At 36.6% G+C, this 27,867-nt stretch overlaps 1 protein-coding gene across 2 annotated transcripts in view; it reads right to left on the bottom strand.

Moving 5' to 3' along the window:
• Window positions 1-27,867, bottom strand: part of Vps13 (vacuolar protein sorting 13C) — a 426,449-nt gene that overhangs the window by 165,052 nt on the left and 233,530 nt on the right. For both annotated transcript variants that reach the window (XM_081749100.1, XM_081749101.1), the window contains exons 36-40: window positions 17,092-17,253; window positions 10,963-11,120; window positions 3,747-3,864; window positions 1,920-2,144; window positions 543-758 (exon numbers count right to left, since the gene is read on the bottom strand). In XM_081749100.1, coding sequence (XP_081605226.1) covers window positions 543-758; window positions 1,920-2,144; window positions 3,747-3,864; window positions 10,963-11,120; window positions 17,092-17,253 — 879 coding nt within the window. The remainder of the gene's footprint in view (window positions 1-542; window positions 759-1,919; window positions 2,145-3,746; window positions 3,865-10,962; window positions 11,121-17,091; window positions 17,254-27,867) is intronic.

Below are 27,867 nucleotides of genomic sequence, written 5' to 3'. Positions count from 1 at the left end.
GCGTAGTGGTTAAGAGTCTTCATTCCGGCGAAATTAAAATACCGCTAATTTTACAGTAATTATGTGATATTTTCAAATAGATAAAAGATAATTGAAATATGGAACAAGAGCGCCTTAGACAATATTATTTTACATGAGAAACCGTTATCACGACTCACTCATCTGCTTTCGATTTCGAGACATTTTGAAAATCGGTATTTATTTTCGCGTTTCTAAACAACTAAAAACGGAAAGCCACTAGGTGACTTGTGATAACGGTACCTCACGCAAAATAATATTGTCTAGGGCGCTCTTGTTCCATATTTCAATTACCTTTTATCTATTTGAAGATATCACATAATTACTGTAAAATTAGCGGTATTTTAATTTCGCCGGGATGAAGACTCTTAACCACTACGCAACCCAGTCCGCTTCCCAGCACAGCCAAATACTCTCTCACTCCTGCAGTCGGAGATCCCGGTCCAGTCAGGCCACTTTTTCGCTCTTTGTAAGTCGGCTAAACTAATTGTTTGAATCCAAACATAACTTCTAGTAATACTCACCCTATACGAAAGCATTTGTCCTGTTTTGTTTATCATCCAAAATGGACAATACAATGTCATTACCAATGTTCCTTTAACCTTAGTAGTATGCATTCCAAGATCCAAGGATGTTTTCTGCACACTATCATATGAATTAAATGTCCATACACTTAATTCTGGAGGATTCGAGGGGATTTCATTCTTGCAAGTCCATTCTTTTTCCAAATAATCAATTATCTTGAAAAGAGTCAAAAAGAGAAATAAATAAATTGTCTTAAGATCCAGCTACGCACAAAACAAATTTCGACACCAGAAATGTGAATTACTTATCACAAACGCAAAATGATAAACAGTAGTTTATTGTGATCACTTAAGACTAAATCACTCATTCTTATCATTTAAGATACTCGAAGGTTTATAGCTGCCGAAACAAAATCCCAGGCATCACATTCACATTCTATCACATCCCAAGCCATTCTACTACAGATTATTGCTCTCCACCTCTCTCCAATCCTTGTAAATACTATACTTCTATCGTCTTTCTGAGCCACAGACCTTCCAACTAGAACTCTCTACACTCCCACGCTTCTTAATATTACTCTTCCATTTTCTTTTTGACCTACCAAAGGTCACTTTCCCATTGGCTTACCAACTAAAACTCTGGACACTCCCGCAAGCGACGTGTCCTGCCTATCTTAGAATAAAAACTAATGAAGTCTTTACTACTTCCTTTTCCCAACAAGTATATCAATAGGATTCATTACAATCAATTAATACTTAATAAATGAAGAAAATAATCGATTTTGTATCACAACTCCTGTTTAAATGCGAATTCAATGACACAAAAAAGAATGAATAAAATGCACAACTGGGCTGAGATTCGAACTGGGTCCTCGCCTTAACGTACCAATGCGTTAAACGCCACTCAGATTATGCAAACTGTATCCCAACTCTTGCTGTGCTTGGACAACCCAGTGTCTATATTGTAGATCATCTTTAGCATTTTTTTTTTTCTTTTCTCCATTTATCAATATATAAATCGACCGTTTACGAGTAGAAATGTCGCAGTACGAAAATCTTCCTCCAAGCAGGCCGACCATGCGCCCCCATTCAAATTTCGTAATGTGCTTATATAGAGCCCACTGACATCGACGAAGCATAGGTCCTTGCTGAGGATGGTACACTACACGACTACCTTTGCAACAGTCGCCTACTTATACTCCTCCCACGTTCAGAAATGGGTCAGGATTCTGTAATTTATTCATTTGCATGCTTTGCACATGATTAAAACCTTGCTGTGTAGTTCCTCTAAGTTTCATTTTTAATTCGCATACTTCATTTTGTTGCAATATACACAAACACGAGTGTAACGGATTAATAGTAATAAATGCTCCTTACCCTTATGATGATACTGGATGTTCCAGGTTCAACTGTTGGGATTTGCATCACTTCGCCAGCTTTCAGAGGCTTCTCAACGGGCAGACCTTGAAAGCAGCAGACTACATCAACTGGTAAAGCGTTTTTCAAAACTATTGTTGGTCGAAGGTGAATGTTATAGCAGGAACTGGACATTGTATGGCGACGGGTATTTTCAAAGTATATTTGTTCAAGTTCTCCAATAGCCTAAAATAAAAGTTATAGTAAAAATAATCAGGATTAAAATGCATAGAAATATAACACTATTCTTATACTTTTAATTTTAATCTTATTTTCCAATCCTTGTTCTCCTTTATTCCTTCGTGAAACTGAAGTATGGCTGAAAAGTAATTGTTTCCAAAAAGATGCAAATAGTAAAGTGCAAAGATAATTCTACATTCGACTACGAAAAACCACTCATATGTAATATAACAAAAATAGAACTCCATGTTTTTATGCATATTTCTGTGCAATAGCTGTACATTAAGAGGGAACCAAATACTAAATAAATTATTACAAATGTTTATTTATATAATAAAATTGATAGAATTATTTTTCAATGCATTTTTAATCTCTTCTTTCTCTTTTGAGTGCGACAAATTCGGAACAGCATAGGATAATGTAAGAATTCTATTGTATTTCTATACATTTACCACAAAACTCGAGGAGTTCCGTTGTAATTATATAATAAGACTATCTATGGCTTTGGATTGATTATTTTAACAAAAGAAACGCTGACCAAAGCTTAAAACACACTTTATTCTAAATTATAATAACGGTTTCGGATATCTAACATATCCTTCTTCAGACAACATCGAAAATAAATTAAAAGGTTTTATATATATATATATATATGACTGTTAAAGAATTTAAACTTTGTCATAACAATGATTATATATATGTCTGTATTTTCATTTATTTTCGATATTGTCTGAAGAAGGATATGTTAGATATCTGAAACCGTTATTATAATTTAAAATAAAGTGTGTTTTAAGCTTTGGTCAGTGTTTCTTTTGTTATAATGCAATTATATGGTTAATATACGCGCTTTCAGTGCTGGAGATCCGATTCCTGATGGAGCTCATGTGGTTCGGATAAGACGTTAAGTTGTAGGCCTACCTCTCACATAGTCTCGGTGCTAAAAGGAATGCAAAGCTTCAAACAAACCAACCATAAAGCCTGAAGTCAAGAAGAGAATTAAGATATGTGACGTTAAAAAGCAATTCGTGTTTCTTCTAAAGACATAAGCCACTGATGAAGATTTCAGAAATCAATGAAATCGATATTGATTCGGAAAAAGAAAAAATAAAACGCACTAAAAGGTAATTCCGGCAATTTAATTATATATGCGTGCATCTGTAAGAGATGTGCAACATTACCAGCATACCTACTAAAATTGAGAAGGATTTATTCTTAAAATTATGAAGTTCTTCAAGAACTGTGCCTACTTTAAATAAACTATGTTCTATTACCAAATTCGAATAACAGTTGCTTCTAGCCTAATAGTAATATCAATAAAATGGAGATATAACTATACACTTTCGTAGTGAAAACGTACATTTTGATTCAATAAAATACTCTTTTCTACTAAAAGCTGTATATTGTTACATTAGATAGTACTTTAAGATGAAAACGAGGTTCATTTTTAACACTGTAATACTTTTAATTAAATACTATATAGCAATGACATAAACTGTGCGTTAAGTACTGAAGTTATATTGCACTTAAAACAAAACTGGATGGCTGTTACTGAACTGTATCACACTATATTCTCTTCGACTGAACTTAGAGAAAAAGTAGAGAACGTACCGTAATGAAGAATGGTTCCCTATCTTCCTGTTTCTTTGGATCACATTGCAAAAGCTTTGTCATTGTCAGTCTTTTTTGCAAGTCCTTCCATACAAAAGGCACAATAGAAACGCTATATCTAAAGAAAGAAAGAAAGAAAAAAATAAGTGCACATAAATTGATCACATGCAAACTTATGTGGCTCAAATATTTTTGAAATAACCCTGGAAGAAAGACGAGAAAAACGACAATAAATTACATTGAAAGTACAATAATTGGTATTGCAGGGAAAGGAAATCTCGTAGAAATACGTGAAGAAAAAGCTTCTTCATTATACACACGTATTAAAAAAAAATGTAGTTTATAGAAATTCCGCAGTTAATGATTGTTTTGAAAGTAGGTTCGAGATATCTGTTTCTATAATTAGTGTGTGGTCAGAACATCATAAGACCACAGTTTTTTTCCCCCAAGGAAGAGAGCAAAAGACCAATTCAGGGGGATCTAAAGACCGATACACAAGCGCAATCACGAATACACACACATACTTCGAAGAATGCGTACACATAATACGTACATCATATAAAACAAGTTACTTACGCACATATCTTTATTAACTATAGCACTATAATCTAATATAAATAAAATAAAGTTAGTTTGTGTGTCTGTCTGCGGCCTGGGGACCAGATGAGTGGACCGAGAGTTACCAAATTTTGGTCCAGGCTCCAGACCAAGACGAAGGGTTTTTTCCCAAAATTCGAACCAGGAGGGGGAACTGAGGGGGGCATTTACCGGGACATGTAAAAGTAGTAGAAAATGACCGATATTAGGGTCGAATTCATAATTTTCGCGCTCGTTGAGATCAATGGTGAAACTCCGATCGCGTTAACTTTCAAATTCACCCCATTCGGCTGCGGGCCGGGGGTCACCGGGAGGGATACCGAAACACGTACAAATAATACAAAATGACGGATATTAGTGTCAAATCCATACTTTTCGCGGTCGCTGAGATGAATGGCGCTACTCCCACAGGCGTTGACTTCTAAATACAGCCTCCATCGGGTGGAGTTTTTTTTGTTTGTTTGTTTGTTACAGATACCTTGGTCCAGGCCTCAGACCAAGACGAAGAGTTTTTTTTTTCCAAAATTCGAACCAGGAGGGGGATCTCAGGGGGGCGTTTACCAGGATATGTAAAACTAGCAGAAAATAACCGGTATTTTTTTACTTTCGTTGTACAGTTTGTTTACATAGATATTTTACCTGACCCATGCGAAGAATGGGTATTTCAGCTAGTATTTAATGAAAATGTATTAAAGCAAATTGGTATGTCTTGATATGTACTTTCACGAGCTAAACACCCTTTGCAAATCCAGGGAATGGTAGCTGCCTCCCCTCTTGCCTCCAGCTGCGAGCGACCATGCACCATGATCAATATCATAAGTAATCTTGATATCATACGTGTGTCGCTAGTGTCTGACGCTGGGCGTCGTTTCAATGATTATATGCAACAATATGTTAGAATTATGAATTTAAAAAGTCATCCGATGGAAGATTCAGAAAATTCCTATATTGTTCATTTCGGATTATTCCCACTACAAGTTCTTTGTTAGTACATAGATGACAATAATTCATAACTGTCGATCCACGTTCGTGTATTTCGAATGTGTATTTAGTTCAATCTTTCACGTATTCATGTTCTTGGAATTGGCCTATCAACATTACGGGGAAAAAATACTATGGTTCATGGGTATACGTTGATTGTAAGAATAGGGCCGCGGTGGGTCAGTGGTAGAGCGTTCACTTCTGGTGCTTGGGGTCCCGGGTTAGATCCCAGCCCCCGCCAACTGAATTTTGTGATGCACAAACACCGTGTGCGTGGGTTTTCTCGGTGTTCTCCCGTTTCCTCCCACTTTCTTCATTCCACCATTTCATTCATCACTCATCATCACCGTCTCCTTTAGCCTAACCAGCATAATCGTGGGACGTAAAACTCAAAGATTTTTTTTTTTGATTGTAAGATTACATCTTTGCTCAAGTGACTATATTTTAACTTGGGCTTTTCTTCCATCAGTTTATAGGTTATGACTTTAAAATGTATTAATAGTGTACTGAGATAGTTGTATCAAAATAGGAATAATTAAGAGGAATTACTAATCATATTCTATAGATTAGCAGAGCATGCAGCTATTATCTTATCAATAAATGGCAATTTCATACATTCAGTCATTGACAGGTGAACCAATATTACTTTCTGTTGCAATATCTTGACAATTGTGATACCCATTGTTAATCTGCTATTACCACTTATTTAAATATATAACCCCATTATTTGCAATTTGAATTGGTTCATACATGATCCCAAATTACAAACTTTTGTAAGGAATCATCTATTGTATATATTGTAATATCCCAGTATATATTGTAATATCAGTGTTTACAAACACCACCACCGCTTCTAGCCCCTCCCACGGAGCAGAAGACGACATCGGAGCAGAAGCGCCACCGCCACCCAAGGAACCCTATAAACTGGATGGACAAAGGCAATTCAGTACCAGTTTTCTGGTGACCCTCCTCTAGTCTGCTACGGGACTACGCCTATCCTATCTCCTGGCTTAGGCTGCTACGGGGCTCTGTCTGGGAATTCTAACCTCAGCCGCTTAGCCTGCTAAGGGGCTGTATTGGCCACTTAACCCGCCTTTGCTTGCTGCAAAGCTTAATTCCCCTCTGCTTAGCCTGCTACGGGACTCTATAGAGATCCTGTCTGCGACCTTACGGTCAAAGACAACCTATAACTAACCCTGTATATTAGAGAAATTATTTGTATAGTATTCTGTGAAAATACTTTTATAGTGGAGAAGTTTTATAATAAAAACTGGTAGTGGGAGATCGATTCCGGACACTCTTTTTATTAATGCTCTACCTATACCTATATGGGACAAAGTTTTACAATATCCACTATTGTCCTTTATTAATATAAATTATACCTTATTTTCTTAGTGCCTGTTCATACACGTCTCGTGAAACATTTACAACTTACAAGTAATTTCTTTCTATATCTGCAATGTGTTTTTAAAATGGTTGACACTTCGCTGTTAAAAGAACAATTTAGGACATAAAGCTGTCAGTACGAAAATATTCTTCCCCAAAGTATATAGTTATCGATTTTTTCAAAAGTTACGAATAATTAAAGTAACTCAAGTTATAGTCACAGTGACTATATTTTGCGGTTACAACAGAGTGTATGCAAACACAGAAAATCAATTTGTACCACCAATAACGTAGACAAACACACAAAGGACAGTTAGAAACAGCAGAATATGCAAAACTGAGCCAAGAAGAGCCCCCCCCCTCTCCCGCTGGTCTAGTGGCTAGCACGTGCGCCTTTGGTACACGTGATCTTGGGCTCGGTTCCCAGAAGGACAGAAAAAAAAAAAAATCACTCACTTCCTCATTCATCTCCTTAAGCCTACAGGGCATAAACTCTGGATGTTAAACTAAAATTTCATTTCGTTTCACTTAGCCAGGAAGAATTACAAGGGTCGTAATTATGTCATCCGTTTTCTTAAGATTCTGATAAGGTGTCTATAGTCTATATGATTGGACATTAGTAAGACAGACTAGACCTATACCAATTTTTAGGAAATTGAATTATCTATACGAACTTGGTGTTAATGGTGTAATTTTTCATCTGGCAAAAATTGACTAGCTATCTTCAGGGGCGGATCCAGGACCGACTTCTGGGGGGGGGGCATTGTCATACTGCTACTTTTAAGGGCTCCAAACTTTGGGATGGGTTTCATTTATATATATAAAATAAGAAAGGTTCCTGTCCTGGGGGGGAAGCGATTGCCCCCCCCCCTGGATCAGCCCCTGGCTATCTTGATAATGAGCATTTTAACAGGACAGCTGTCTACTTCGCCAGATGGAAGTTCACATGATACCATTCGTATAACTAACTAACGTTCGTATAACTAACAACTGGCGTGACAGCCCTTTCTGGGCCTGACCCGCTCTAACGCTATCTGTTAGCGACCGGCTGAACTATGTCCAGCCTAGTGACGAGCACGTGGTCAGTGCGTTGCGTCACTCTATCTCTAACAGTCATATCAGGAGCTTTCTGGACCTAGTGGCCGTCATTGCTTTTATTCACATGACTCTCCAGTTTGCCTCACGATGCTGGGTAGACGCCGAAAATTGGGATGCACCGGCCGTGAATTAAACCCAAGACCACGCGGACATGAGTCCAACGCTCTAACCACTAGACTACGGAGCCCCTAGTAAGTTCGTATAGTTAACTCAATTTCGTTAAAAAAAATGCTTGGTCTAGTCTGTTTAGCTCTATCCAATTATACTCTTCACAAGGTTATCCAACAGCAGTTGTAGTATGCTATTCCACTCTTGTACAACTAACCCGCAACGCACTAAGCGTCCTAGAGGAGGATGAGGTTACCTAATGCGTGATCTGACAGCGCCTATTCATGCTCCATGGGATGTAAATCAGACGAGGGGTTTGCCACATTGACCAAGGTCGCTCGATGTGGACGCGCGTTGTCACCTATCAAACGAAAGTCAGGATCCACTGCACCCCTGATGAAAGACGATGTCGCAATATGCTTGGGCTATAACAGGTTTCCGTTTGAACACTTTCCAACATGACCCCACCCGACACTATGATCACTTCTCCCTAATGGCTCAGTTTTCAAATGCTGGAGAGGGTGAGAGGATTTAAACTCTTCATATCAAAATGTGGCAAGTCACTTTATACATTGTACCTGAACTCATTTGTGTACAGTACACAGCCCAACTATTCTAATGTTCAGTCAAGCTGTTCGGTGCAGTAGGTTACACGAGTTCTTTTGTGAATGGTGGTCAAACGGACCAGGCCCTTAGCCAGGATTTTGTAGGAAGGGGGGGGGGGGCGGGGCACAGATAAATTCTTTCTCTCTGTGTGTCTCAAATACATATGATCGTTCTTAACCGAGTTGTTGACACGCTTTTCGCACTTAGTACGCACAGTTCCGGGTTTGAGTCTCGATAGAGAATCAACATTTTCTAATAATTTAAGAGCAACTTACAAAAAGAATTAACGACTTCCAGTCCAGAATGCTAGAAAATAACGGTTTAGTAACTAGTTATTTTAATAATATTAATCTATATTTGATTTTACGTTCACTAAGAACTCATTTTTATCCATGCAAAATATATTCTCCGAAGGAACTGTTCTTACAGAATCACCTGAACAGATAGCTTGCTGCATGGTTCTGCGGATCTTACAACCTGTTGTGATGATGAACTAAGAAAAATATTGAATAATAATTAATATTTGTACACCTTGTCTCAAAAAGGTTGAGTGCATTCTTTATTGCTGTTTCGAAGCAAAAATTTTTTAAGTCCAACTTCGGATATCTTGGGGAAAAAAGTAAACCAGGTTCGAACTTCGAAGCCAACCTTTGCAATCAGCAAAAAATTTGAAGACGTGTTTTTCTTCTTTTAAATATAATAAGACTTGTTACCAATTGTATAAAAAAGGCAACATTGATTGAAATACTTAATGATACAATATTTAAAAACTTTGATTAATGTCAGCATATGCTTGTTTGTCATTTAGCTCTTCATACGTAATGGAACATTTAGATACGTAAACGAATCTTTCCATATGTAAAAGAATGCTGAAAGTTAAGACATAGAACATAAGTCTCGCCTGAGTACTAAAATAAAAGTCCAAGTAGAACAAAAACAGCGTTTACAGTGGATATGAATGTCATAATTATCTAGAGAGCCACTATACATCGCTAGGGCATCTTTCGAAGAGTGCTTGTGTTAGCTCAGCGGTAAGCCGTTGGATTCCAAATCGTGAGGTTACGAGTTCGATTCCCATCTGAGTCAATGCTTTTTTTTTTATGAAATTCTATTTTCCGCAATGCATGAAAAATTATATAAAATAATTACATTAAAATACATCAGTTGTGTATATATATATAACATATAATCATTGCAGAACATAGTGATTATTATGTTAGTTAGAATACAGCACGTTGGTATTTTATATGTGAATGTTAAATAAAAATTAAGAAAATAATATAATAGAAATAAATAGGTTATATAGTGTATTTATTTGCAGCTATTTGTCATACGGAGGTCACTTCTCAATTTTCTCATTACAGCAAGCGATTTATGTTCTTCAAATGTAAAGACAATATACGGGTATAAACAGAAATTATTATGCAAACTCGAATCTTGGTTCCATGACCAAAACCATGTAAAGAGGAAAGCTACGAACCCCAAGTCTTGTTTAAGAGTCTTATTTATAGTTTAGAAAGAAGGCAGAATAGGATTTCTTTCCAAAGGATTTCAGTTCAAGAATCTGCAATGCTTTTGTATATGGATGTGGTCTCTTTCTCTCCGCCTCATATATATATATATATATATATATATATATATATATATATATATAGTGTGTGTGTGTTCCATCATGTAAACAAACTTCCTACATATAGTGCTTACAGTGTAAAAAAGAGTACTCTCGGGGTAAGCTATTGGGAGTTGGAGGGGTGTATATATACTATATGTAGGAAGTTTGTTAACGGTTCGTAATTACATATTTCTGAAGCTAAGAAATAAAGAGGGTAGACAGCACTTTATTAATAGTTAACAGAAATAGGTAAAAATACTGTACACGTTAATATATAATTGTTTCGAAAAACTAATGAATCTCTCGAAAAGATGCTGTGTGCCCGGCAGTTAAAAAAAAAAAACTGCGGTCTTCGAGTACAGTTCATGTTTATGTAACCATCTACACACTTTATACCTGGAAACAGTCGTCCCAGTGCCTCCACCTAAGAAATGAAGAGACACAGTTTACTCTAGTAGCAAGATAGAAAGGATTATACGAAGGTTCTGGTTTCGAAATGTGAAGCATTCTAAATCTTTCTCATTATCTCAATCACAACTGTCAAGAGACTGCTTCCCAAGTCTGTATAACGATTCGTTTGGCAGTGATACATATAAGTGGTTGAATAGATCTATTAACTTAAGGCAAAATGAAGAATATTAATCTTCAATGAAGGAAAATTTGAGCTATTCTTACTACATTCCTTACAACATTAAAAAAGGAAAGAAAGAAAGAAAGAAAAGAAAGAAATATTCACATTCCCAAAATTCTAAGATGGCAAAATTGACAATCAAAAAGTATGCGAGCAGCCACATGAAGTAACATATTTCAATTACTAAACATACATACCCTTTAACACTGAAGAAAAATTCGTTCGTTGGTGTAAAAGTAGCTTTAATTGGAACATTCAACTGTTGGGATGGTTCAATCGTTCCAACGAATTCTACTTCATTACCACGTCTAGTCATATAGTATATGTCTATTGGCTCACTGAAATGGTTATAGACCTGAAAAATAATTGTACAAGGATATTATTACCACTAAGGAATATTTTATATATATATATATATATATATATATATATATATATATATATACAGGGTGGGACAAAAAAAAATCTAAAAACATTTCATACAGGACATATAAGTTTGGCCCTACACTGTACAACACATGTTGCGGTTGCCGATCGTTTTTTGTTTTCAATGTGTCATGTGAACCTTCCTCTTTTGTCAGCAGTAAACCGTTCACCTGTGAGTGTCGTGGTGTGAAAGTGGTGCGGTAAAATGGGCGACCTGACAGACTTCCAAAGAGGCATGATCGATGGTGCCCGTCTGGTTGGAGCTTCAGTGGTAACAGTGGCGAACATTGTGGGGGTATCGAAAGGCACTGTGTCCAATGTCACGAGGGCATACACAATTCATGGACAAACGACGTCTGCAAAGCACAACAGTGGTCGAAAGACAATCCTGTCAGATAGGGACCGGAGGACATTAAAAACGGATTGTAGTAGCTATAAAGAAGACCACTGCAATGAAAATTACGTCTGAACTCAATTCCGGCCTACAGAACCCGGTTTCATCGAAAACAGTGCGACGGGAACTTCATAAAATGAAAATTCATGGCAGGGCCGCTATCGACAAACCCCTGGTCAGAGCAGTAAATGCGAAGAGGCGGATCCAGTGGTGCAAGGACCACAAGGCGTGGATTCATGAGCAGTGGAAACACGTAATGTGGTCCGATGAATAGACCTTCACCTTGTTTCCAACAACCGGTCGTGTTTACGTATAGAGAACACCGTCGCAGGTCTGTGATATAGACTGTCTGCTCCCAACTGTAAAGCATGGGGGTGGTTCTGTTACAGCATGGGCAGTGATATCATGGTTTTCTGCAGGTCCCATCATAGCCCTATATAGAATGATCAATGCTAAGGCGTATGAGGCCATTTTGGGGGACCAGGTTCTACCCATGGCCCAAATATTGTCCCCTGATGGTGATGGCATCTACTAAGATGATTTGGCACCCTGTCACGCTGCAGAAACGGTGAAATCATAGTCTGAGGAGCATGACCAGGAGCTATCACACCTCCCCTGGGTCCCACAATCACCAGATCTGAACATCATTGAGCTATTGTGGTCTGAGTTAGAAAGGCGTGTTCGGTCTCATTACCCTCCACCAGCATCCCTTAAGGAACTGGAGCATGTTTTGGAGGAACAATGCCACAAAATTCCACACACCATGATTCAGGAGCTGTATGCGTCCATTTCACGTCGGATCGAAGCTGTTTTGGACACAAAAGGAGGTCCCACACCATACTAGGTATGATTTTCACACTTTTGCAAACGTTTTAGATTTTCTTGTCCAACCCCCGTATATATATATACAACCGTAGATCCAGGATACGATCAAGGGAGGGGCTAAATCATAGTTTTCCGCCTTATCCAGTGTAAAGCAAGCAGGATTGAAGCCCATTTTATCCAGTGTATACCTGAGCGTCAAGGAGGGAGGCTATAGTCCCTATAGCCCTCTTCTTGGATCCGCGCCATTATATATACAAAGATTTTGCTAACACAAATTTAATTTTAAGGGTAAAAGTTATTTGCCTTGTCAAACCCATATCTTTAATAGATTTAATAATTTTCTGCTCTACAAGGCGAATAAGAAAAATGAAATGAAATCTTTTAAGTTTTACGTCCCACGGTTATGCCGGTAAGGCTAAAGGAGACGGTGATGATGAGAGATGAGTGAAATGGTGGAATGAAGAAAGTGGGAGGAAACGGGAGAACCCCGAGAAAACCCACAATCACGGTGTTTGTCCACCACAAAGTCCACATGGCGCGAGCTGGGATCGAACCAGGGACCCCAAGCACCGGAGGTGAATGCTCTACTACTGAGCCACCGCGCCCCCCAAGGCGAATAAGAAATCTGCAACTGATGAAGGGGTTAAAAAACAAAACAATATATCATGCACCATGCACCATATGTACTGTTCGCATTCTTCAAATGTTCCACATTATTTCTTTGAATTCTTTACACATACGAGGATCCAGAGCATACATTCTACTAGTACCCAGGAAGAAGCCCTGAGGTAATCCATAACCTATATCTTTTAACCATATCCTCAGATTGCAAAATTCCCATATAATGAAGTATATGGTGTTCACGTCAAATGACCACGGTGACTATTCCATAACCCCACTTTTATCCATCCAGCGTCTGGGAACTGTCGTGTTAGCAGAAAATAATACTGGCATTGGTTCTGGAGATTCTGTGACCACACTATACTGTCTGCTGAGTCCTAAAGAACAGTCAACAAATTATTATCAAATGTTCATATTTGTAGCAAACACGAGAGAACTTGTTTATAATATTTTGTGAATTATAACAATTATTATAATTGGTTGGTTGGTTGATTGGAATTTAACGCCCCTTTCACATGAACATCAAGCCTATATGGGACATGAACACACAGCTTAACGTAGGATATGAATATAAGTTCCTACAGAGAAAGAACCTGGATTATCTAGTCCGGGTGCGTATGTTAACCATATAGCCATGAGAGAGCTCAAACTGCAAACGGACGCACTGTAAATACAAATCCCTTCGCCTTTCTGTATTAGTTCGGTACTTTCAATAACATTTCTACATGGATATAGACAAATAGACGTATTATACGAGTTAAACACTGTCAAAAGATGAAGGTAGTGTGATGCTACAGTAAACACTGGCTGATCTAAATAGGGTTACCGTGCATTTCAACCAGGAGTAAGCAACATTATAGACTTCAAGTCTAACCTGACTCACCTTGGTTGACAAAGACTAGGAATTACTTCAAGTTAAGAGATCATAAGATTGTGTTCCGCTGATATTGGATAAGACTGAGGGCAAATGAGGTTGATGTTTTCAAGAAGAGAGAGACAACAAAGACTAGGTTCTGTGGTCAGTCCATATGAAATCATTTTGTTACATGTATGATAAACGTTGTGAAAAACGAAGTTGAAAAAAAAAAAAACTCTCAGTTAGTGACAGTTCATTGGAAGTTTTACCTACAGAGATGCAATAAAGAATACACGTAACTATCAAACTTCTTAAGTGGTTTTGCATTTTGGTGCAGTCACTGAAGTACAATGGGAGAATAGATAAGTTGATCTGCACGACAGATTTTTTTTTTTTTTTAAATCAGGATTGGTTCGTCCCTAGATAGATTGTACCAAAACATGCTGTTAAGATACATAATATCTGTAAATCCCTTCCCGCTGTTGTTGTGGTTAGCGTGCGTGCCTTAAGTGCAAGGGGTTCTGAGTTCGATTCCCGGTAGAAAAGCCATGAAATTTGAACCATTACAGTAGTTGAAATTTTACCTTAAGCTGTAGGTCCACGCCTCATATGATCTTGGTGCTAATCTCTAACCAAAAGGAACACTAATCTTCAACCAAACCTATGCGTAAATTTATTCTAAACCTTATTATTTTGGTTTATTGGAAACGTAAAGTACTCAGTAAGCCTTCTCTACATAATAAGACATTAATCCACTTTATTTCATCAAAACAACATATTTCGATAGTTGCAGTTGCTTATTTTTATAATAAACGTTACTCTGTTTAGAGATTTGTTTATATGGTCGATAGGAAGTGTGAGGTTGAGGCATAGAAATGGTACGACACTGATATTGATAAGCCAAAAGATAATGTTACGCTAAAGTTGAGGGTAATTTGAGAAAAATGTTCACATCTAATTTCAAAGAATCCTTACCAGTCTTACAAAAAGATCCGGAATCCTAAACCACCATTTATGGCTGAAATATGTAAGAGAAGGATAATAGTTTAGGAAGACGACGAAGAGATGAAAACTTGGCAAACAACACTTTTGCCACTTTCGACAATGATTAAGATTAGATGTAGAGAAACATTTTTCTTTACACTAAATAACTTCGGAACAGAAAAAGACAAGATTTTCAGAAGTATCTTGCATTTAAAGGAACGATATTTATGTGAACACAATATTTCTTAGCAGTTAACATAACACGACTAACCTTCAAAGTGCCAATGTATTTATTCTGGAAAAAACATTTTCGAAAGGCACTCCTGCTTTTCATCCTTACTTGCTCCAAATACGAAAAACGACTACTACACTACTTACGTAATTATGAGTCCTTAATTAACATTACACAGAACATGAATTATCATATGTTGCTCATCATACTGTATAAAATATTATAAAGACTAAATAACTGAAACACAACTTGAATTTATCCACTCTCAAACCATAACTTCACAGAATATAACCTACGTAGATTTTGCCAGTTATTAACTTCACGATCCACTATGTTCAACTCTTTTGCTATCACGTTCTTGGGCTTATACACACTGTGAATTAATAAATTAAGTTCAGAGTTGAAAAATCTTAAATTTTTGAACAATATCACTGATAATACAGTGTTAAAAATTATTCTCAAAGTCAGTTTAAAAAAGAAAATGTGCCAGATAGTTTCTATATTTCAAATGAATATGAAGGGTGCTGGAAAAGTTTCTGCAAACTACTATTAACAGTGGCTTAGCGTTACGCTATTACAAAATTCCGAAGAATAGATGACTCTACGTTTAAATTATCTTTGATTGTTTGCTTAAACCCATTTGTTTATTTTTCACTGCAGATTGAAGCAGTAATTTTGTTGAGAAATGGAAATTTCTCGTGACCACGTTTGGGCAATGATTTTTTATTTTATTTTAAATGTACTTTAGTATCGAAACAATGCACTGAGTGACTTCACTTGGCTTCTGACGACGAAGCACCATCCAATAGAACTACGTACAACTGAATTCCAACGTGTTCGCACATTTCTCAATGATGAATTTCATGAAGGTCGTTCATCCACGTCTGTTGTTGTCAGTAATGTTGAGGCTGTGTGTGCTATGAAAGAGGGAGATCGGTATGTAACATAGTGTAACATAGCGTAACATGCTTTAAAAATTGACATGAAAGCTATGCATATAATTTTGTATGATCTCCTGAATGTACGGAAACTTGCCAGCCGTTGAATCCCACATTAACTTGACCGAAGCTTAAAAACAGGTTCGTGTCAATTGGCATAAAGAAATGTTGAAAACATTACACAGAAGTAAATCAAAATTGGTGTACTATATCGTTACAGGGAACGAAACTTGGATCCATTTATACCAACTCAAAATTAAACAGTAATCCAATGTTTGGGTGTTTTAAAGTGAGGCAAAACCAACAGAAGTTGTTCGTTCGAGGAGTGGTGCCAGGCAAATGATTAGTTGTATCTTCTGTTATATCGGACATACTTTAAAGGACTGAAGGACGGTAAATGCTAGGTGGTATAGAACAATTTGTTTGCTAAAAGTTATCAATGAATTGTATAAAACAAACCCAAATCATCGCATTATTCTTCACCACAACAAAATTTCAGTTACCACTCACCAATCAAACTTGATTTTTTTGTCCAGTATATATGTTGAATTAATGACTCGTTGTCTGTATTCACCTGATTTACTACTCAGTGACTTTTTTGTTCCATACATGAAAAATATGATGCGTGATAAACGATTTGTGTCGATTGAGGCCGCTGTTGACGAATTCAGAACAGTGGTTTCTGAGGTAGCTTCCAGAATTTCACACTTTTTTTTTTTCATATTGATTTTATAAACTTTTCAGCAGTTACTTATACTACTTCAAACGGTATCAGAATAATATACACAGAATCAAATGAATTGTGATTATTTCGTTCACGTACGAAGCCAGAGCGCACCTGTGAAAGTTTTAGCTTCCAATTTAACACAGAGTTGTCTACTTCATTTAATTAACTGAAAAGTGTTAATTTTTATCCTTGCTCTATTTAACTGATCATGTTGCACAATGAGATAAAATGTTGATTCATATTGTTGTAATTACTATTTTCACTTGCAAGCACACTAATTTATACAGAAAAATCTATTTTTAAAAATACCTAAATTTTCTTACCTGTATAATACTTCTTAACGTAATTATTTTCCCTCCATTTAGTACTTTAACTTCAGATACAAGTCCCCATGTATCACTTCTATCAGGTTTGTACTTCAAATTAAAATAGTGTTTGTCCGCTCGCGTTACAGGAATTTCAAGAACCATGTTTATTTCATCGACCTAAAATGTAAACATAGTAATATTGCTAGAAATATTGAGATAAAAAAATATTATTATTATATAACTTTTATTTTTGATGTATTAGCGCCAAGTACTAAGTTAGCAATATATCCAACAAATCAAGGCCGAGTTGCAATGTATAGTTTAGTTCAAAAGCAAATTCCTCTATGTACCTCTCTTTGCTCGGAGCCGCCACTGTTGGGAATCTGAAGAGCTTACACCCTTGCAGGGATATAAAAATGGATTGGACATATATATATGAATCAACGGAAGACGACAAGGGTGAAAAAAATAATAATAGTAAAAGAAGATTGATCGTTATTTATATAAAGACAAAAATTTAAATACGATTATGAACTTGAATATTCTAATATTATCTTTAATACAGGGTGCGGCACGTAAAACCGGCCCGTAAAGTGAACATATAAAATGAAATGTAATGTATTGAATATGACTACTCACCTTCACAGCAGCCTTCACAGCAGGTGCTGAAAGTGTCCTCCGCCCACTTCAACACACATGTGAGCACGATTGAGGAGATTCATATATACCCTTGTCAGTTCTTGTGTTGTAATGCTATTGGTGACATCCTGGATCCTGGTCTTGAGTTCTTCAATTGTGTGTGGATTTGTTTCGTATACTCTTTCCTTTAACAGTAACCATAAGTAAAAGTCACACGTGGACAAGTCTGGTGACCGAGGAGGCCACAAACCTTTGCTGATTGTCCTCTCTGGTGTAAACATCTCATGCACAAGGGATAATGATGCAGCTGATGTGTGGCATGTTGCACCGTCCTGCTGAAAGTAACATAACTGACGCTCCTCTTCGGTCAAGTGTGTATAAAACTCCTCCAGGATTTCCATATACACGTCACTGTTCACTGTCGTCTCAAAGAATATGGGCTCAATAACGCGTGTGGCGGAAATGGCACACCAAACACCAATCTTCTCATCATGCAAGGGTACCTGGTGGATTGCGTGTGGATTTTCTGTCGACCAATACCGGTTGTTTTGGGAATTTACGTACCCAGACAGGTGGAACCACGCCTCGTCACTCATGATGAGCATTAGTGGATCCTAGAAACCACTGGCAACATTGCTCAACAGCCATGAACAGAAATGCACCCTCTTCTGCAGGTCAGGCTCCTTCAGTTCTTGCACAACACTTATCCGGTACGGTTTTAACTTCAGTCCCCTTAAAACACGTCTGCAACTTCTCTCACTCACATGAACCTGTTGACTCAATCTCCTGGTTGACTTTCGAGGACTTCTTGTCATTATCTCCTCCACCTGCATCTTTAATTCAGGTGTGCAGACAGATGGCCGTCTCTTCCTGGGAGCATTCTGAACCGATCCTGTACGCCGCCATTTTTCAATCAATTCCTGAATGGTGCTTTTTGCTGGCACAGAACGTCCTGGAAATTTCTCCCGAAACAAATTCTTTGTTTTCACAAAAGATCCAGTGAGAATGAACCCTTCAACAATGGCAACACGCTTGGGTATCAAATACGGCATTATCACACACTGACACTCACCCGGCTTAACACAACGAGGCCTTTTTCTCAACTGGTTTCGATAAGTTTCACTGGCTGCGGCTGCACGTGACTGCTGCAGGTCACATAAGTCGACCCGACCTCGACACGCCATCTCTTGGTAGGAAGGTAGATTATTTAAGTGTTGACAAAAACACAATATACCAGAATATTACGACGGGCCGGTTTTACGTGCCGCACCCTGTAGTTATATCGAGTGTTCTAAAAATGGCGCCAACAGACTACAGAACACTATTCTACAAGTTAAAATAAAGCGAAAATATACATAACTGTATACTTTTCGGGTTCTCGTCTGGTGACGCGAAGCACACTATTTGGTAACGTCACAGATAAAGAACCAGAGAGAAAATATACCAATTTATCAAATAGTAACATCGATTCTTTCTAGGTGGCACTTAAAGTTGATAGACGTTGACAGTAGCATCACTTACAAGTGTAACAATTGATGTAACTGCTTGATGGATTCGTAGAGCAATGTTAATGGTTCCAAGTTAATCTGCAACGTTGCCATATAGCGAAATTTTGATTTGATTCCTCATAGTGGCTGAAGGAGGTTCCGGAGGGTATACCATTATAGAGCATTTTCATTTTATTCGACCTGAAGTATAGCGATCTGTTGTCCGTGATAGACTCAATGCCAAAAAGACTGAAGGCTATCATTAAAGCAAATGGTAATACAACAAAGTACTAACATTCATACTGAAACATATATGTATTAAAATTACCATTTATATACGAGAAATTGAATAGCAAAAACTAACAGCTGTAACAAAGATATTTAACAACTATCTATCCTGCAAGTATGTAACATAACAAATCGAATTTCATTGTGTAGTACGCAATGTATGAATATTGTTATTAAACTCACTTAAATAAAATACTAGAATTATATTTCATTACAAATTTTATATTTATTAGGTTTCAGTGTCACTTGTCGAGTATGGTTTTTCAACAAAACATATAGCAAATAATGATTTACGTCTTTAAAAAAGATTACACACTTGAAAATTTCAATTTTTTTCCAGGTGTGCAATACTTTACAACAGTAGTGTATATATATATATAGTAGTCCGGTCCTTAAAACCTAACTTCTGAAATTTACCTGGGGCACCTTCTTATTTTAATCTACTATTTAGAAAAAGACTTTCATAAGATCTTCAGATTTTTAGAAAATGTTTTACGGGTCGCTACCATGTTTTGAAATTTCAACATAATCGAGTTTTTTAAAATGGAATTTCTATTAAAATTAATCACACTGGTAAACACAAAAGTGACACTGCTTATCAATGAAATTGCTGAAATAGGACAGTACATTGCCCTCTACTTTCACCTCAACCAATCAGCAGTCACCCATGGACCGTATAGGTCACATGCCTACGAGGGTGGGATGCAACAGAATATCGTAAACATCAAAAGAGCACCTATTAACGAATATTTATTATTTAAATAAGTCCAGGGCGCAAAAACGTCAGTACGCACGGTACAAAATACATGTAGGTCCGTTCAGTTTTGTAATACTTTACATTGTGCAATAATTCGAACGTAACCTTTAATTCTGTGTTTCAGTATACTTCTGCTCTGTAATTCTGCTTAAATTAAGCCATACAAGAACACTGAGACAGTGAGGCACAGACCAATGAAAATGTATACGCAGTATTGTGCTCCTTGCGACGTAAGGAAAATTTTCCTTCAAAAGTTGAACGTTGGCATTCTTGTTTTAAACAATGGCAAATTTTCAATATTGTTAACAAAGGTTAATAATAAATACACCGCCCTATAAAGAAGTAATTATTAACGTCGGGAATGATTGGATAGTCACACCAGCGTTCATGTTGAGACAGAAGTGTTTCATGTCCAGACTTGCCCCGCTTCGCAGTACTATACAGGCCCGACTTGAGAGCTAAGTTACCTATTAGCTACAGTACTTTGAAGAGTGTTTGTGCAGGGTTTTTTTTTTTTTTTTTTTTTTTTTTTTTTTTTTTTTTTAAAGAAAAATGTTCTCTTCTACGTTATTCCTACATACATCTTAAATTGTTTGCAAAAACATATTATTCCAGTTTACAGTAACTTGTTAAAACCTACTTTATCTCATTACTTTAGCGTAATTTAGTGCACTAAAATATATCACAAGATAAGTTATCAGTCCAAGAGAGTTGTATGCTTTAGGACAAAAGTGTATTAACTGTTTTGTTAAGTAAGTGAATTAGCAATTATTTCATGCTGTTTGGTGTTTGGACTTCGAGATATTTAAGAATGGCAAGGAGTAGTAAGAAGACTATTGCAAGAGAACATCTACAAATATTTGACTTGTTGGTCAAATCTCCACATCGCTGAATGATACAAAGTTACCATCTAAAAAAGAAGTTCTTAGTGTTTTCTTTCATTACAAAAAGGAATTAATTATAAAGGACTCATCTCACTGTGCTGCTAGTGATGTGATTCAGATTTGGGAAAAGGCTAATATTCCTACAAGATTAAAAAAACATGTGATTGATAAAATTGAAAATCTGTTCAAGGAGTGGCAAAAGCTGAAAAAAAAAGAAAAAAAGAAAAGAAAACAAAGCCAAGGGCTCGGAAAGTTTGAAGAATAAAGATGATGATAGGAAGATGGCTTTGGAAGATCTTTTTGATATTTCCCTGGGAAATGTTGATATGAAATTTGTAAAGGAAGAAGCAACTTCAAGAGAGAGAAAAGTACATTTGTAAAAAATGAAAGAGCGTGAAGAAGAAAATAAAAGATTACTTTTTGAACGAACATCAATTCCTCCAGATGCATGTGAACAAAACAGTTCAACTGAAACTGAAACTAGTTCGATACATGAAGAAGTGGTTTCATCTTGTGATCCACCTCCAAAGAAAAGGGGTAGAAAGAATATTTTAGACAGTAACGTAGCTACAAGCCTTGATGCAGCAGAGTTAAGTGACAGAAAAGCAGCTGTTGTTTTGACTAGTACACTAAAAAGTGTGGGATGCGACCCTTCTGAGTATATGGTGAACAAATATTCTATTCTCCGCCTTAGAATCAAAAGCAGAGAAAAAAAAGTTCAAGACTTAGACAGTGATTTTTGAACTACTATCCATTTCATAAAGATAGGCCCCTGACTTCGTGGTGCTGCCGTGACGTTCAGTCAAAACTTATATTGCATTGTCGTACCTCATTGGAATTTTTGGAATGTTGTCTTTTCAATACTTACGACATAGAAATTTTCTTTGTACTATCTAATGAGAAAAAAATAAAAATTAATGAAAAAGTGCGTATTTTTTCGTACTTTTTTGGTAGATCAATGTTTATAGGACTATATCTCAGAAAGGAGATCACGTGAAATAATTTCCTGTGTACAATATGTAGATGCATCCATTAACTGTAAGTTGTGAAAAGTTCAATTTTCATCGCTTGATACTTTTTGTGTAATTAAAACAAATGTACGACGCTCTGATCTCCTTTACCATGGTAGGTAGAGAAACGTATAAAACACTGTTCGAAAATTTGGAAGTCTAGTGTTTCAAATATTTGAAACTATTAACAAAAAAGGTTTAGTTGGTAGAGTATTTATTTTTTTTTAAAAATTTTTTACTTCAACATATTCTCTGCGTTAAGCGGTGAGCCGTGTTGCAGCCCAATCTTTAAATTCTCCGAGCTTATATGAAGATACAGCATACAGTAAGTGGAAGTGCGGCACCGCTGTCGTACAGTGTTGTCGCGTTCAGGAAGCCTCTAGCGCGAAGCCTACTTCATAAGAAGTAATAGGAAAAAGTATTTATTATAACCTTTCACAACATCATAAAAATAATAATGCATTACACATCTCAATGTAATCGAAATAAAACGTTGAAGTAAAACATCCAAAAATTCATCTCTTAATCTATTTCCTTCATTCACTTTCGTAACGGGTTTGTTGACTCATCACTGCTCCTGCTATCTTCTTGAACACTTATTAACAATGGCTCCATTTCTACCTCAAGATCTATCAGTATACATACTTTCCAGCTTACGAACATGTTAAAGGTTAAAAAGAAATGTAGTCTTTGCAATCACGTGTTCACCCAAGTTCTGCGATCAATTCCCCCTGCCGAATGTACAGTAACACAGAATGGGTCTTTTGTTTTCTTTCAACGAAAGAAAACAATGCAATGAGTAGCTGACAAGGGCTGTATCACGTCGCACTGATTACGTCTTCAACACTTCCCTTCGGTTCTTAGGCGTCAAAAACTTACACACGCACTCATACCATATGGGTTCATTGCAATGAGACGGACGAATGGGCATTTATATTTTCCTGAGTATATCTCGTGCTTTTTGATTAATATATATATGGATATTCCTTTACGAGCGGCGGTATTACAAAAAGAAGAGGCAAAATTTTTTAGCGATAATGAAATTGCAGAACTGATGAATGACTCCGACTCAGACGGTTATGAGTTAGTAATGAATAGTAATGACACTGATTATTCTGTGCTCAGTGGCGTATTCGGGAGTGAACATAATAGTAACCCTGTTTTAAGTGAACCTGAGGCTGCGCCGGGAAAGAGAGAAAAAACGTGTCGTTCCTATTGAAAGACAGATTCTGATGTAGCTTGGAGCGATAAAATTCAAGTAAACGCAAAACCCCTCTTTAGTGGTGTTCCGGGAATTGACCAAATGCTGGGCTATCTACGGAGTATTCCGCATATAAAGTGTTTCAGCTGTTTTTACCGATGAAGTTTTATAGTTTAAAAAAAAAATGATTTTGAGTTGAACGGCCTGTTCAGCAGTGAGGCTATATGACACGTGGACCTACTGATAAACGTGGAATCCAAACTACAAGTACGTAGCATCCGCAAAGTGAAAAGAAGTTTTTAATAAATATTAGCGTTTATTGCAGGGATGCAAATAACCACTCGCCCGGGGCGTGTGGTTCATCGGTGCGGGCGAGTATTTAATATCATACGGAAGTTAAGTAAATTATTTTTATTATGTGATGTGGGCTAGTCATTTTTTTTCTTGTGCGAGTAAACTTTTGTTGCTTATTTGCACCCCTGGTTTATTACTTGATATATAAAGTTGGACTTTGCGTGCGAAAGTGCTTCGAAATGTACAACACTAAAGAGAAGTACTGGGACTCCTAGATTTTCTGTGAAGTGTAAACTCAATGTTACATATCAACTAAGGTTGTATCGTATAATAAAGTTTGTGCTTGTATTTGTTTCTGTGCAAGTGTATTTTGTACTGCGTGCAGTAAGTGAAAAACTGACAAAAAGCAACAAATTTTCGAGGACCATCACATGCAAATCGAAACAAAATAAGAGTTCGCATTTCTAATTTTGAACATTTGGCACATTTACTGTATATCCTGTTAATTTCTAAGAAATTGGTTTAAAATCTGTGGAGACATAAAATTTTAAAAATATCTCTAAAAAGTGCCGGACAGTGTGCGTGACAAGTTTAAATACCCGTTCGTCTGAGAGTGTACCGTATACGCAAAAGGAAAATGTGGCAACGTAGCACTCCGTATATACTGCGATAGCGAAGGGCGCAAAGCTGAGAAAATGATAATGTCATATTTGTGATTGTTTATCTTTTAAAACAAGTCAAAACAGTTTGGTTGAAAAAGCTACTTTAAGATCTTTCTAAAAGCTTTTTCAGATTGTTAATACACCGCAGCAATTCAGAGATAATGATGTCTCACTTTTTAGCAAATAACAAGAAAATTACTAAGTGTTGAGTAATGAAATTTTCAGAACTTACAGGTAATATATGCGTCTACATATCGTGCACAGGAAATTATTTCATATTATCTCCTTTCCGAGATACAGTCCTATAAACATTGATTTACCAAAAAAGTACGAAAAAATACGCACTTTATCAGTAATTTCTATTTTTTTCTCACTACACAGTACAAAGAAAATTTTTATGTCTTAAGTATTGAAAAGACAACATTCCAACAATTCCAACGAGGTACGACAATGTAATATAAGTTTTGACTGAACGTCACAGAAAGCACCGCCAAGTCAGGGGCCTATCTTTATGAAATGGATAGTAGTGTGCGTTTGACTGTTCGCTGGGGCAGAAAACTCTCAGAAGATATTTCAAGTAGTGAAACGGTTGATAGATTAGCAATTATTATTTCAGGAAACGGCATTGAGCAGTTACTAGCTGTTCCAAAACTTAAATCAGGAACAGGGGAAGCAATAGCTTGTGCTGTTAATGAAACGTTGGAATCTTGGAGAGTTACAGGCCAAGTGAAATGTAAGTGTTTTGATACAACTCAGCAAATACTGGGTACGTAGTGTAACATGTGTCCTTCTAGAGCAATAGGTGAAAAAAGAAATACTTATTTGGCTTGCCGACATCCTATCCTCGAAATTATGCTTGGGGAAGTTGTTAGTAAGTCAATTAGAGCTTGAACAGGGCCTGACATTTTGAAGCGATTTAAGGGTTTGTGGAACTCGATTACCACAGTAATTTTAAACCCGACACATCTGATGGTTTACTTCATAAAAATGTTACCAATAGTGCATCAAATATCATTGAGTTTGCTAAAAACGAACTTCAGGAGTTTCAATCACGAGAAGATTACAAACAACTTTTAGAGCTCAAGATCACATTCCTTGGAAAAGTTCCAGAAAAAGGTATACATTTTAGAGCTCCAGGGGGAGTGCATCGAGCCCGATAGATGGCAAAGGCAATTTACTCGCTAAAGATATACTTATTTAGAGATCAGTTCAAATTTTCCAAACAAGAAGAAACAGAAATTCGTAACATTTGCTCATTTGTTGTGAAAGTTTACGTTAACAGCTCGCTTCAAGCACCATCTGCTTGTACTTCCCCCAGAAATGACTTGCAACTTTTGGAAAATTTAAAGAAATATGAAGGTGTCAATGAGGAAATTTCGAAGTGTGTAATGAGAAAGTTTCTCCGACATTTGTGGTACCTATCAGAAGAACTTGTTGCGCTTGCTTTTCTTTGATGATGATGTTCCTCAGGAAACTAAAAGGAAAATGTTGGATACTTTTAAAAAATGAAGGCAATGGCGAACTATTGAAACGTGCCCAAATTGATCCTGATGTCATTCTTACAAAGGACTTGCAAGATTTTGTATCCAGTAACACCATGATGTTTTTCAAAAATCCTGGATCAGAATTTTTTAGAACAGATGTAACTGCCTAGAAAGACAACGAATCCTACAAGAAAAGCAAAGCAATAGCTAGTTCACTTAAAGTTAATAATGACGTAGCTGAACGTGGGATTGCGCTGATGGAAGAGTACAGCAAATTTCACACAAAAGATAAAGAATAAAAGCAGTATTTACTCTTGTTAGTTAAGCAATTTAGAAGCAAGTATCCGGATTCGAAGAAATCAATCTTTATGTCTTAAGATGAAGTAAAAATTGATAGTGTCTTTTACTGTTTTTTTTTTAAATTCTTATTATATAGTAGCAATGTATTTACATGTTTATTAAATATAGCTTCTTTTGTAACTAAATTTTATTATTAATTCATTCCTAGTTTTCTAATGAAAACTTTACAAGGTAGTAGCGACTCCTAAAAATTCGTTTTAAAATAATAATAGTAAAAAAAAAAAAAAAAAAAAAAAAAATACAGTAACTCTTTTGTATGATAGATCAAAATGGCAGGGTGCTCCCAAAAATATTGGGAAAACAATTTTTTTCACTTATTTAAGGACCACTCTAACCATCAATTTTAGTTCAATCATCCAGGCCGGGACACACGAGCATTACAGTACCTTCTTTTACTGCTTAAAACTCTCAAACGAATAGATGGTCTCACAAATTTTTCGACAGGGGCTGGCAGACAAAGTCAAGGAATTTAAAATCCTCTTGACTGTGACTCGTACGAAACTAAAACGGAATAGAGCACACTAAGATACAAGATTTATACGAATAATGAAGAGTACTTTGGAATTTTTTTCTTTCTCGCATACTTAATGTAATTTAGGTTAATTCTCATAGAAAAAAATTCTTGGTTCACACTGAAATTCTGATATCGATTCCGTGTATTTCCATGATGACCAAATAAGTAAAAATTTTCCCTGACCTGCGACATTATGAACACTGTCATTTGTAGTTAAGTTCAGAAAAAAAATTCTAAATTGGCCTCCATCATCTCCATAGCCGACTAATATTTTCCACTATATATATATATATATATATATCAGTGCCGGTCTGGCTAGGTCGGCTGCTCGGCGATCGCCGAGGGCCCGAAGGGCCCGAGAGCCTTTGGGAGGGCCCGGACGCATAGGAAAATAAATATTTAAAACTTAAAAAATAACTTAATTATCAGATGTTTAGAATAGAAAAACAGAATTAACTACTGACAATTTTAAAACACAACAACATAGTTTAATGTAATGCTTGAAAATCGGTTAAAAAACAACCAGTACCAGATTTACACATAACAAGCTATAGCCTAAGACGCCACTCTTGTAGGGGCCCCCCCAAATATTAAAAAAGTAAGTTGGATATAATGACATTTTTCCTATCTAACTTTAATTTTCAGTTCATAGTTCATAAGGTATCTTCTCTAATAACATTACCTAGATACAGTACCGAAAACTATTTATCTGTTATACTATTTCCCTTCGGACTTTATAGTTGCCGCACTTTCCTTTGTGACAGTTTTCATAGATTTATTGTTCCTTTCTTTTCGTATTTTTTACAGGTTTTCTAAAATTCTCTAACATTAACATTGTATTAATTCCCGACAAAAACGAGTGAAATAGTTTACTAAACATTTTTTTAATTCCAAGATATTTTCCTGTGTGTTCTCTGCATGTATAACTTCCTTAAAACAGTCATTTAATCACTAGAAACAAGATTGAAGTGGTAGCTTAGTCTATTATTGGATGTTTACAGTGGGGTGAGGTCAGCGTTAGCTTGTCACCCTCGTACAGATTCTACTGTAAAGTGCCTCCAAGCAGAACATTTATTCGGGCTTGTGGAAGAACCCGCTTGCTTTTTAAGCAATTCATACAAGAAAATGATCGTGAGGGAGAAATTTAGAAAGAAACATCATTCTGGGTGGGCAAAGCTACATCGATTAAAAAAAAATAGGTACTACTAGGT

The sequence above is a fragment of the Thermobia domestica genome, chromosome 2 (genome assembly GCF_964235325.1).
Source record: "Thermobia domestica chromosome 2, izTheDome1.hap1.1, whole genome shotgun sequence".
Taxonomy (NCBI): Eukaryota; Metazoa; Arthropoda; class Insecta; order Zygentoma; family Lepismatidae; genus Thermobia; species Thermobia domestica.
Note: the sequence above shows the minus strand (reverse complement) of the source record. Positions and strands in the feature narration are given on the sequence as shown.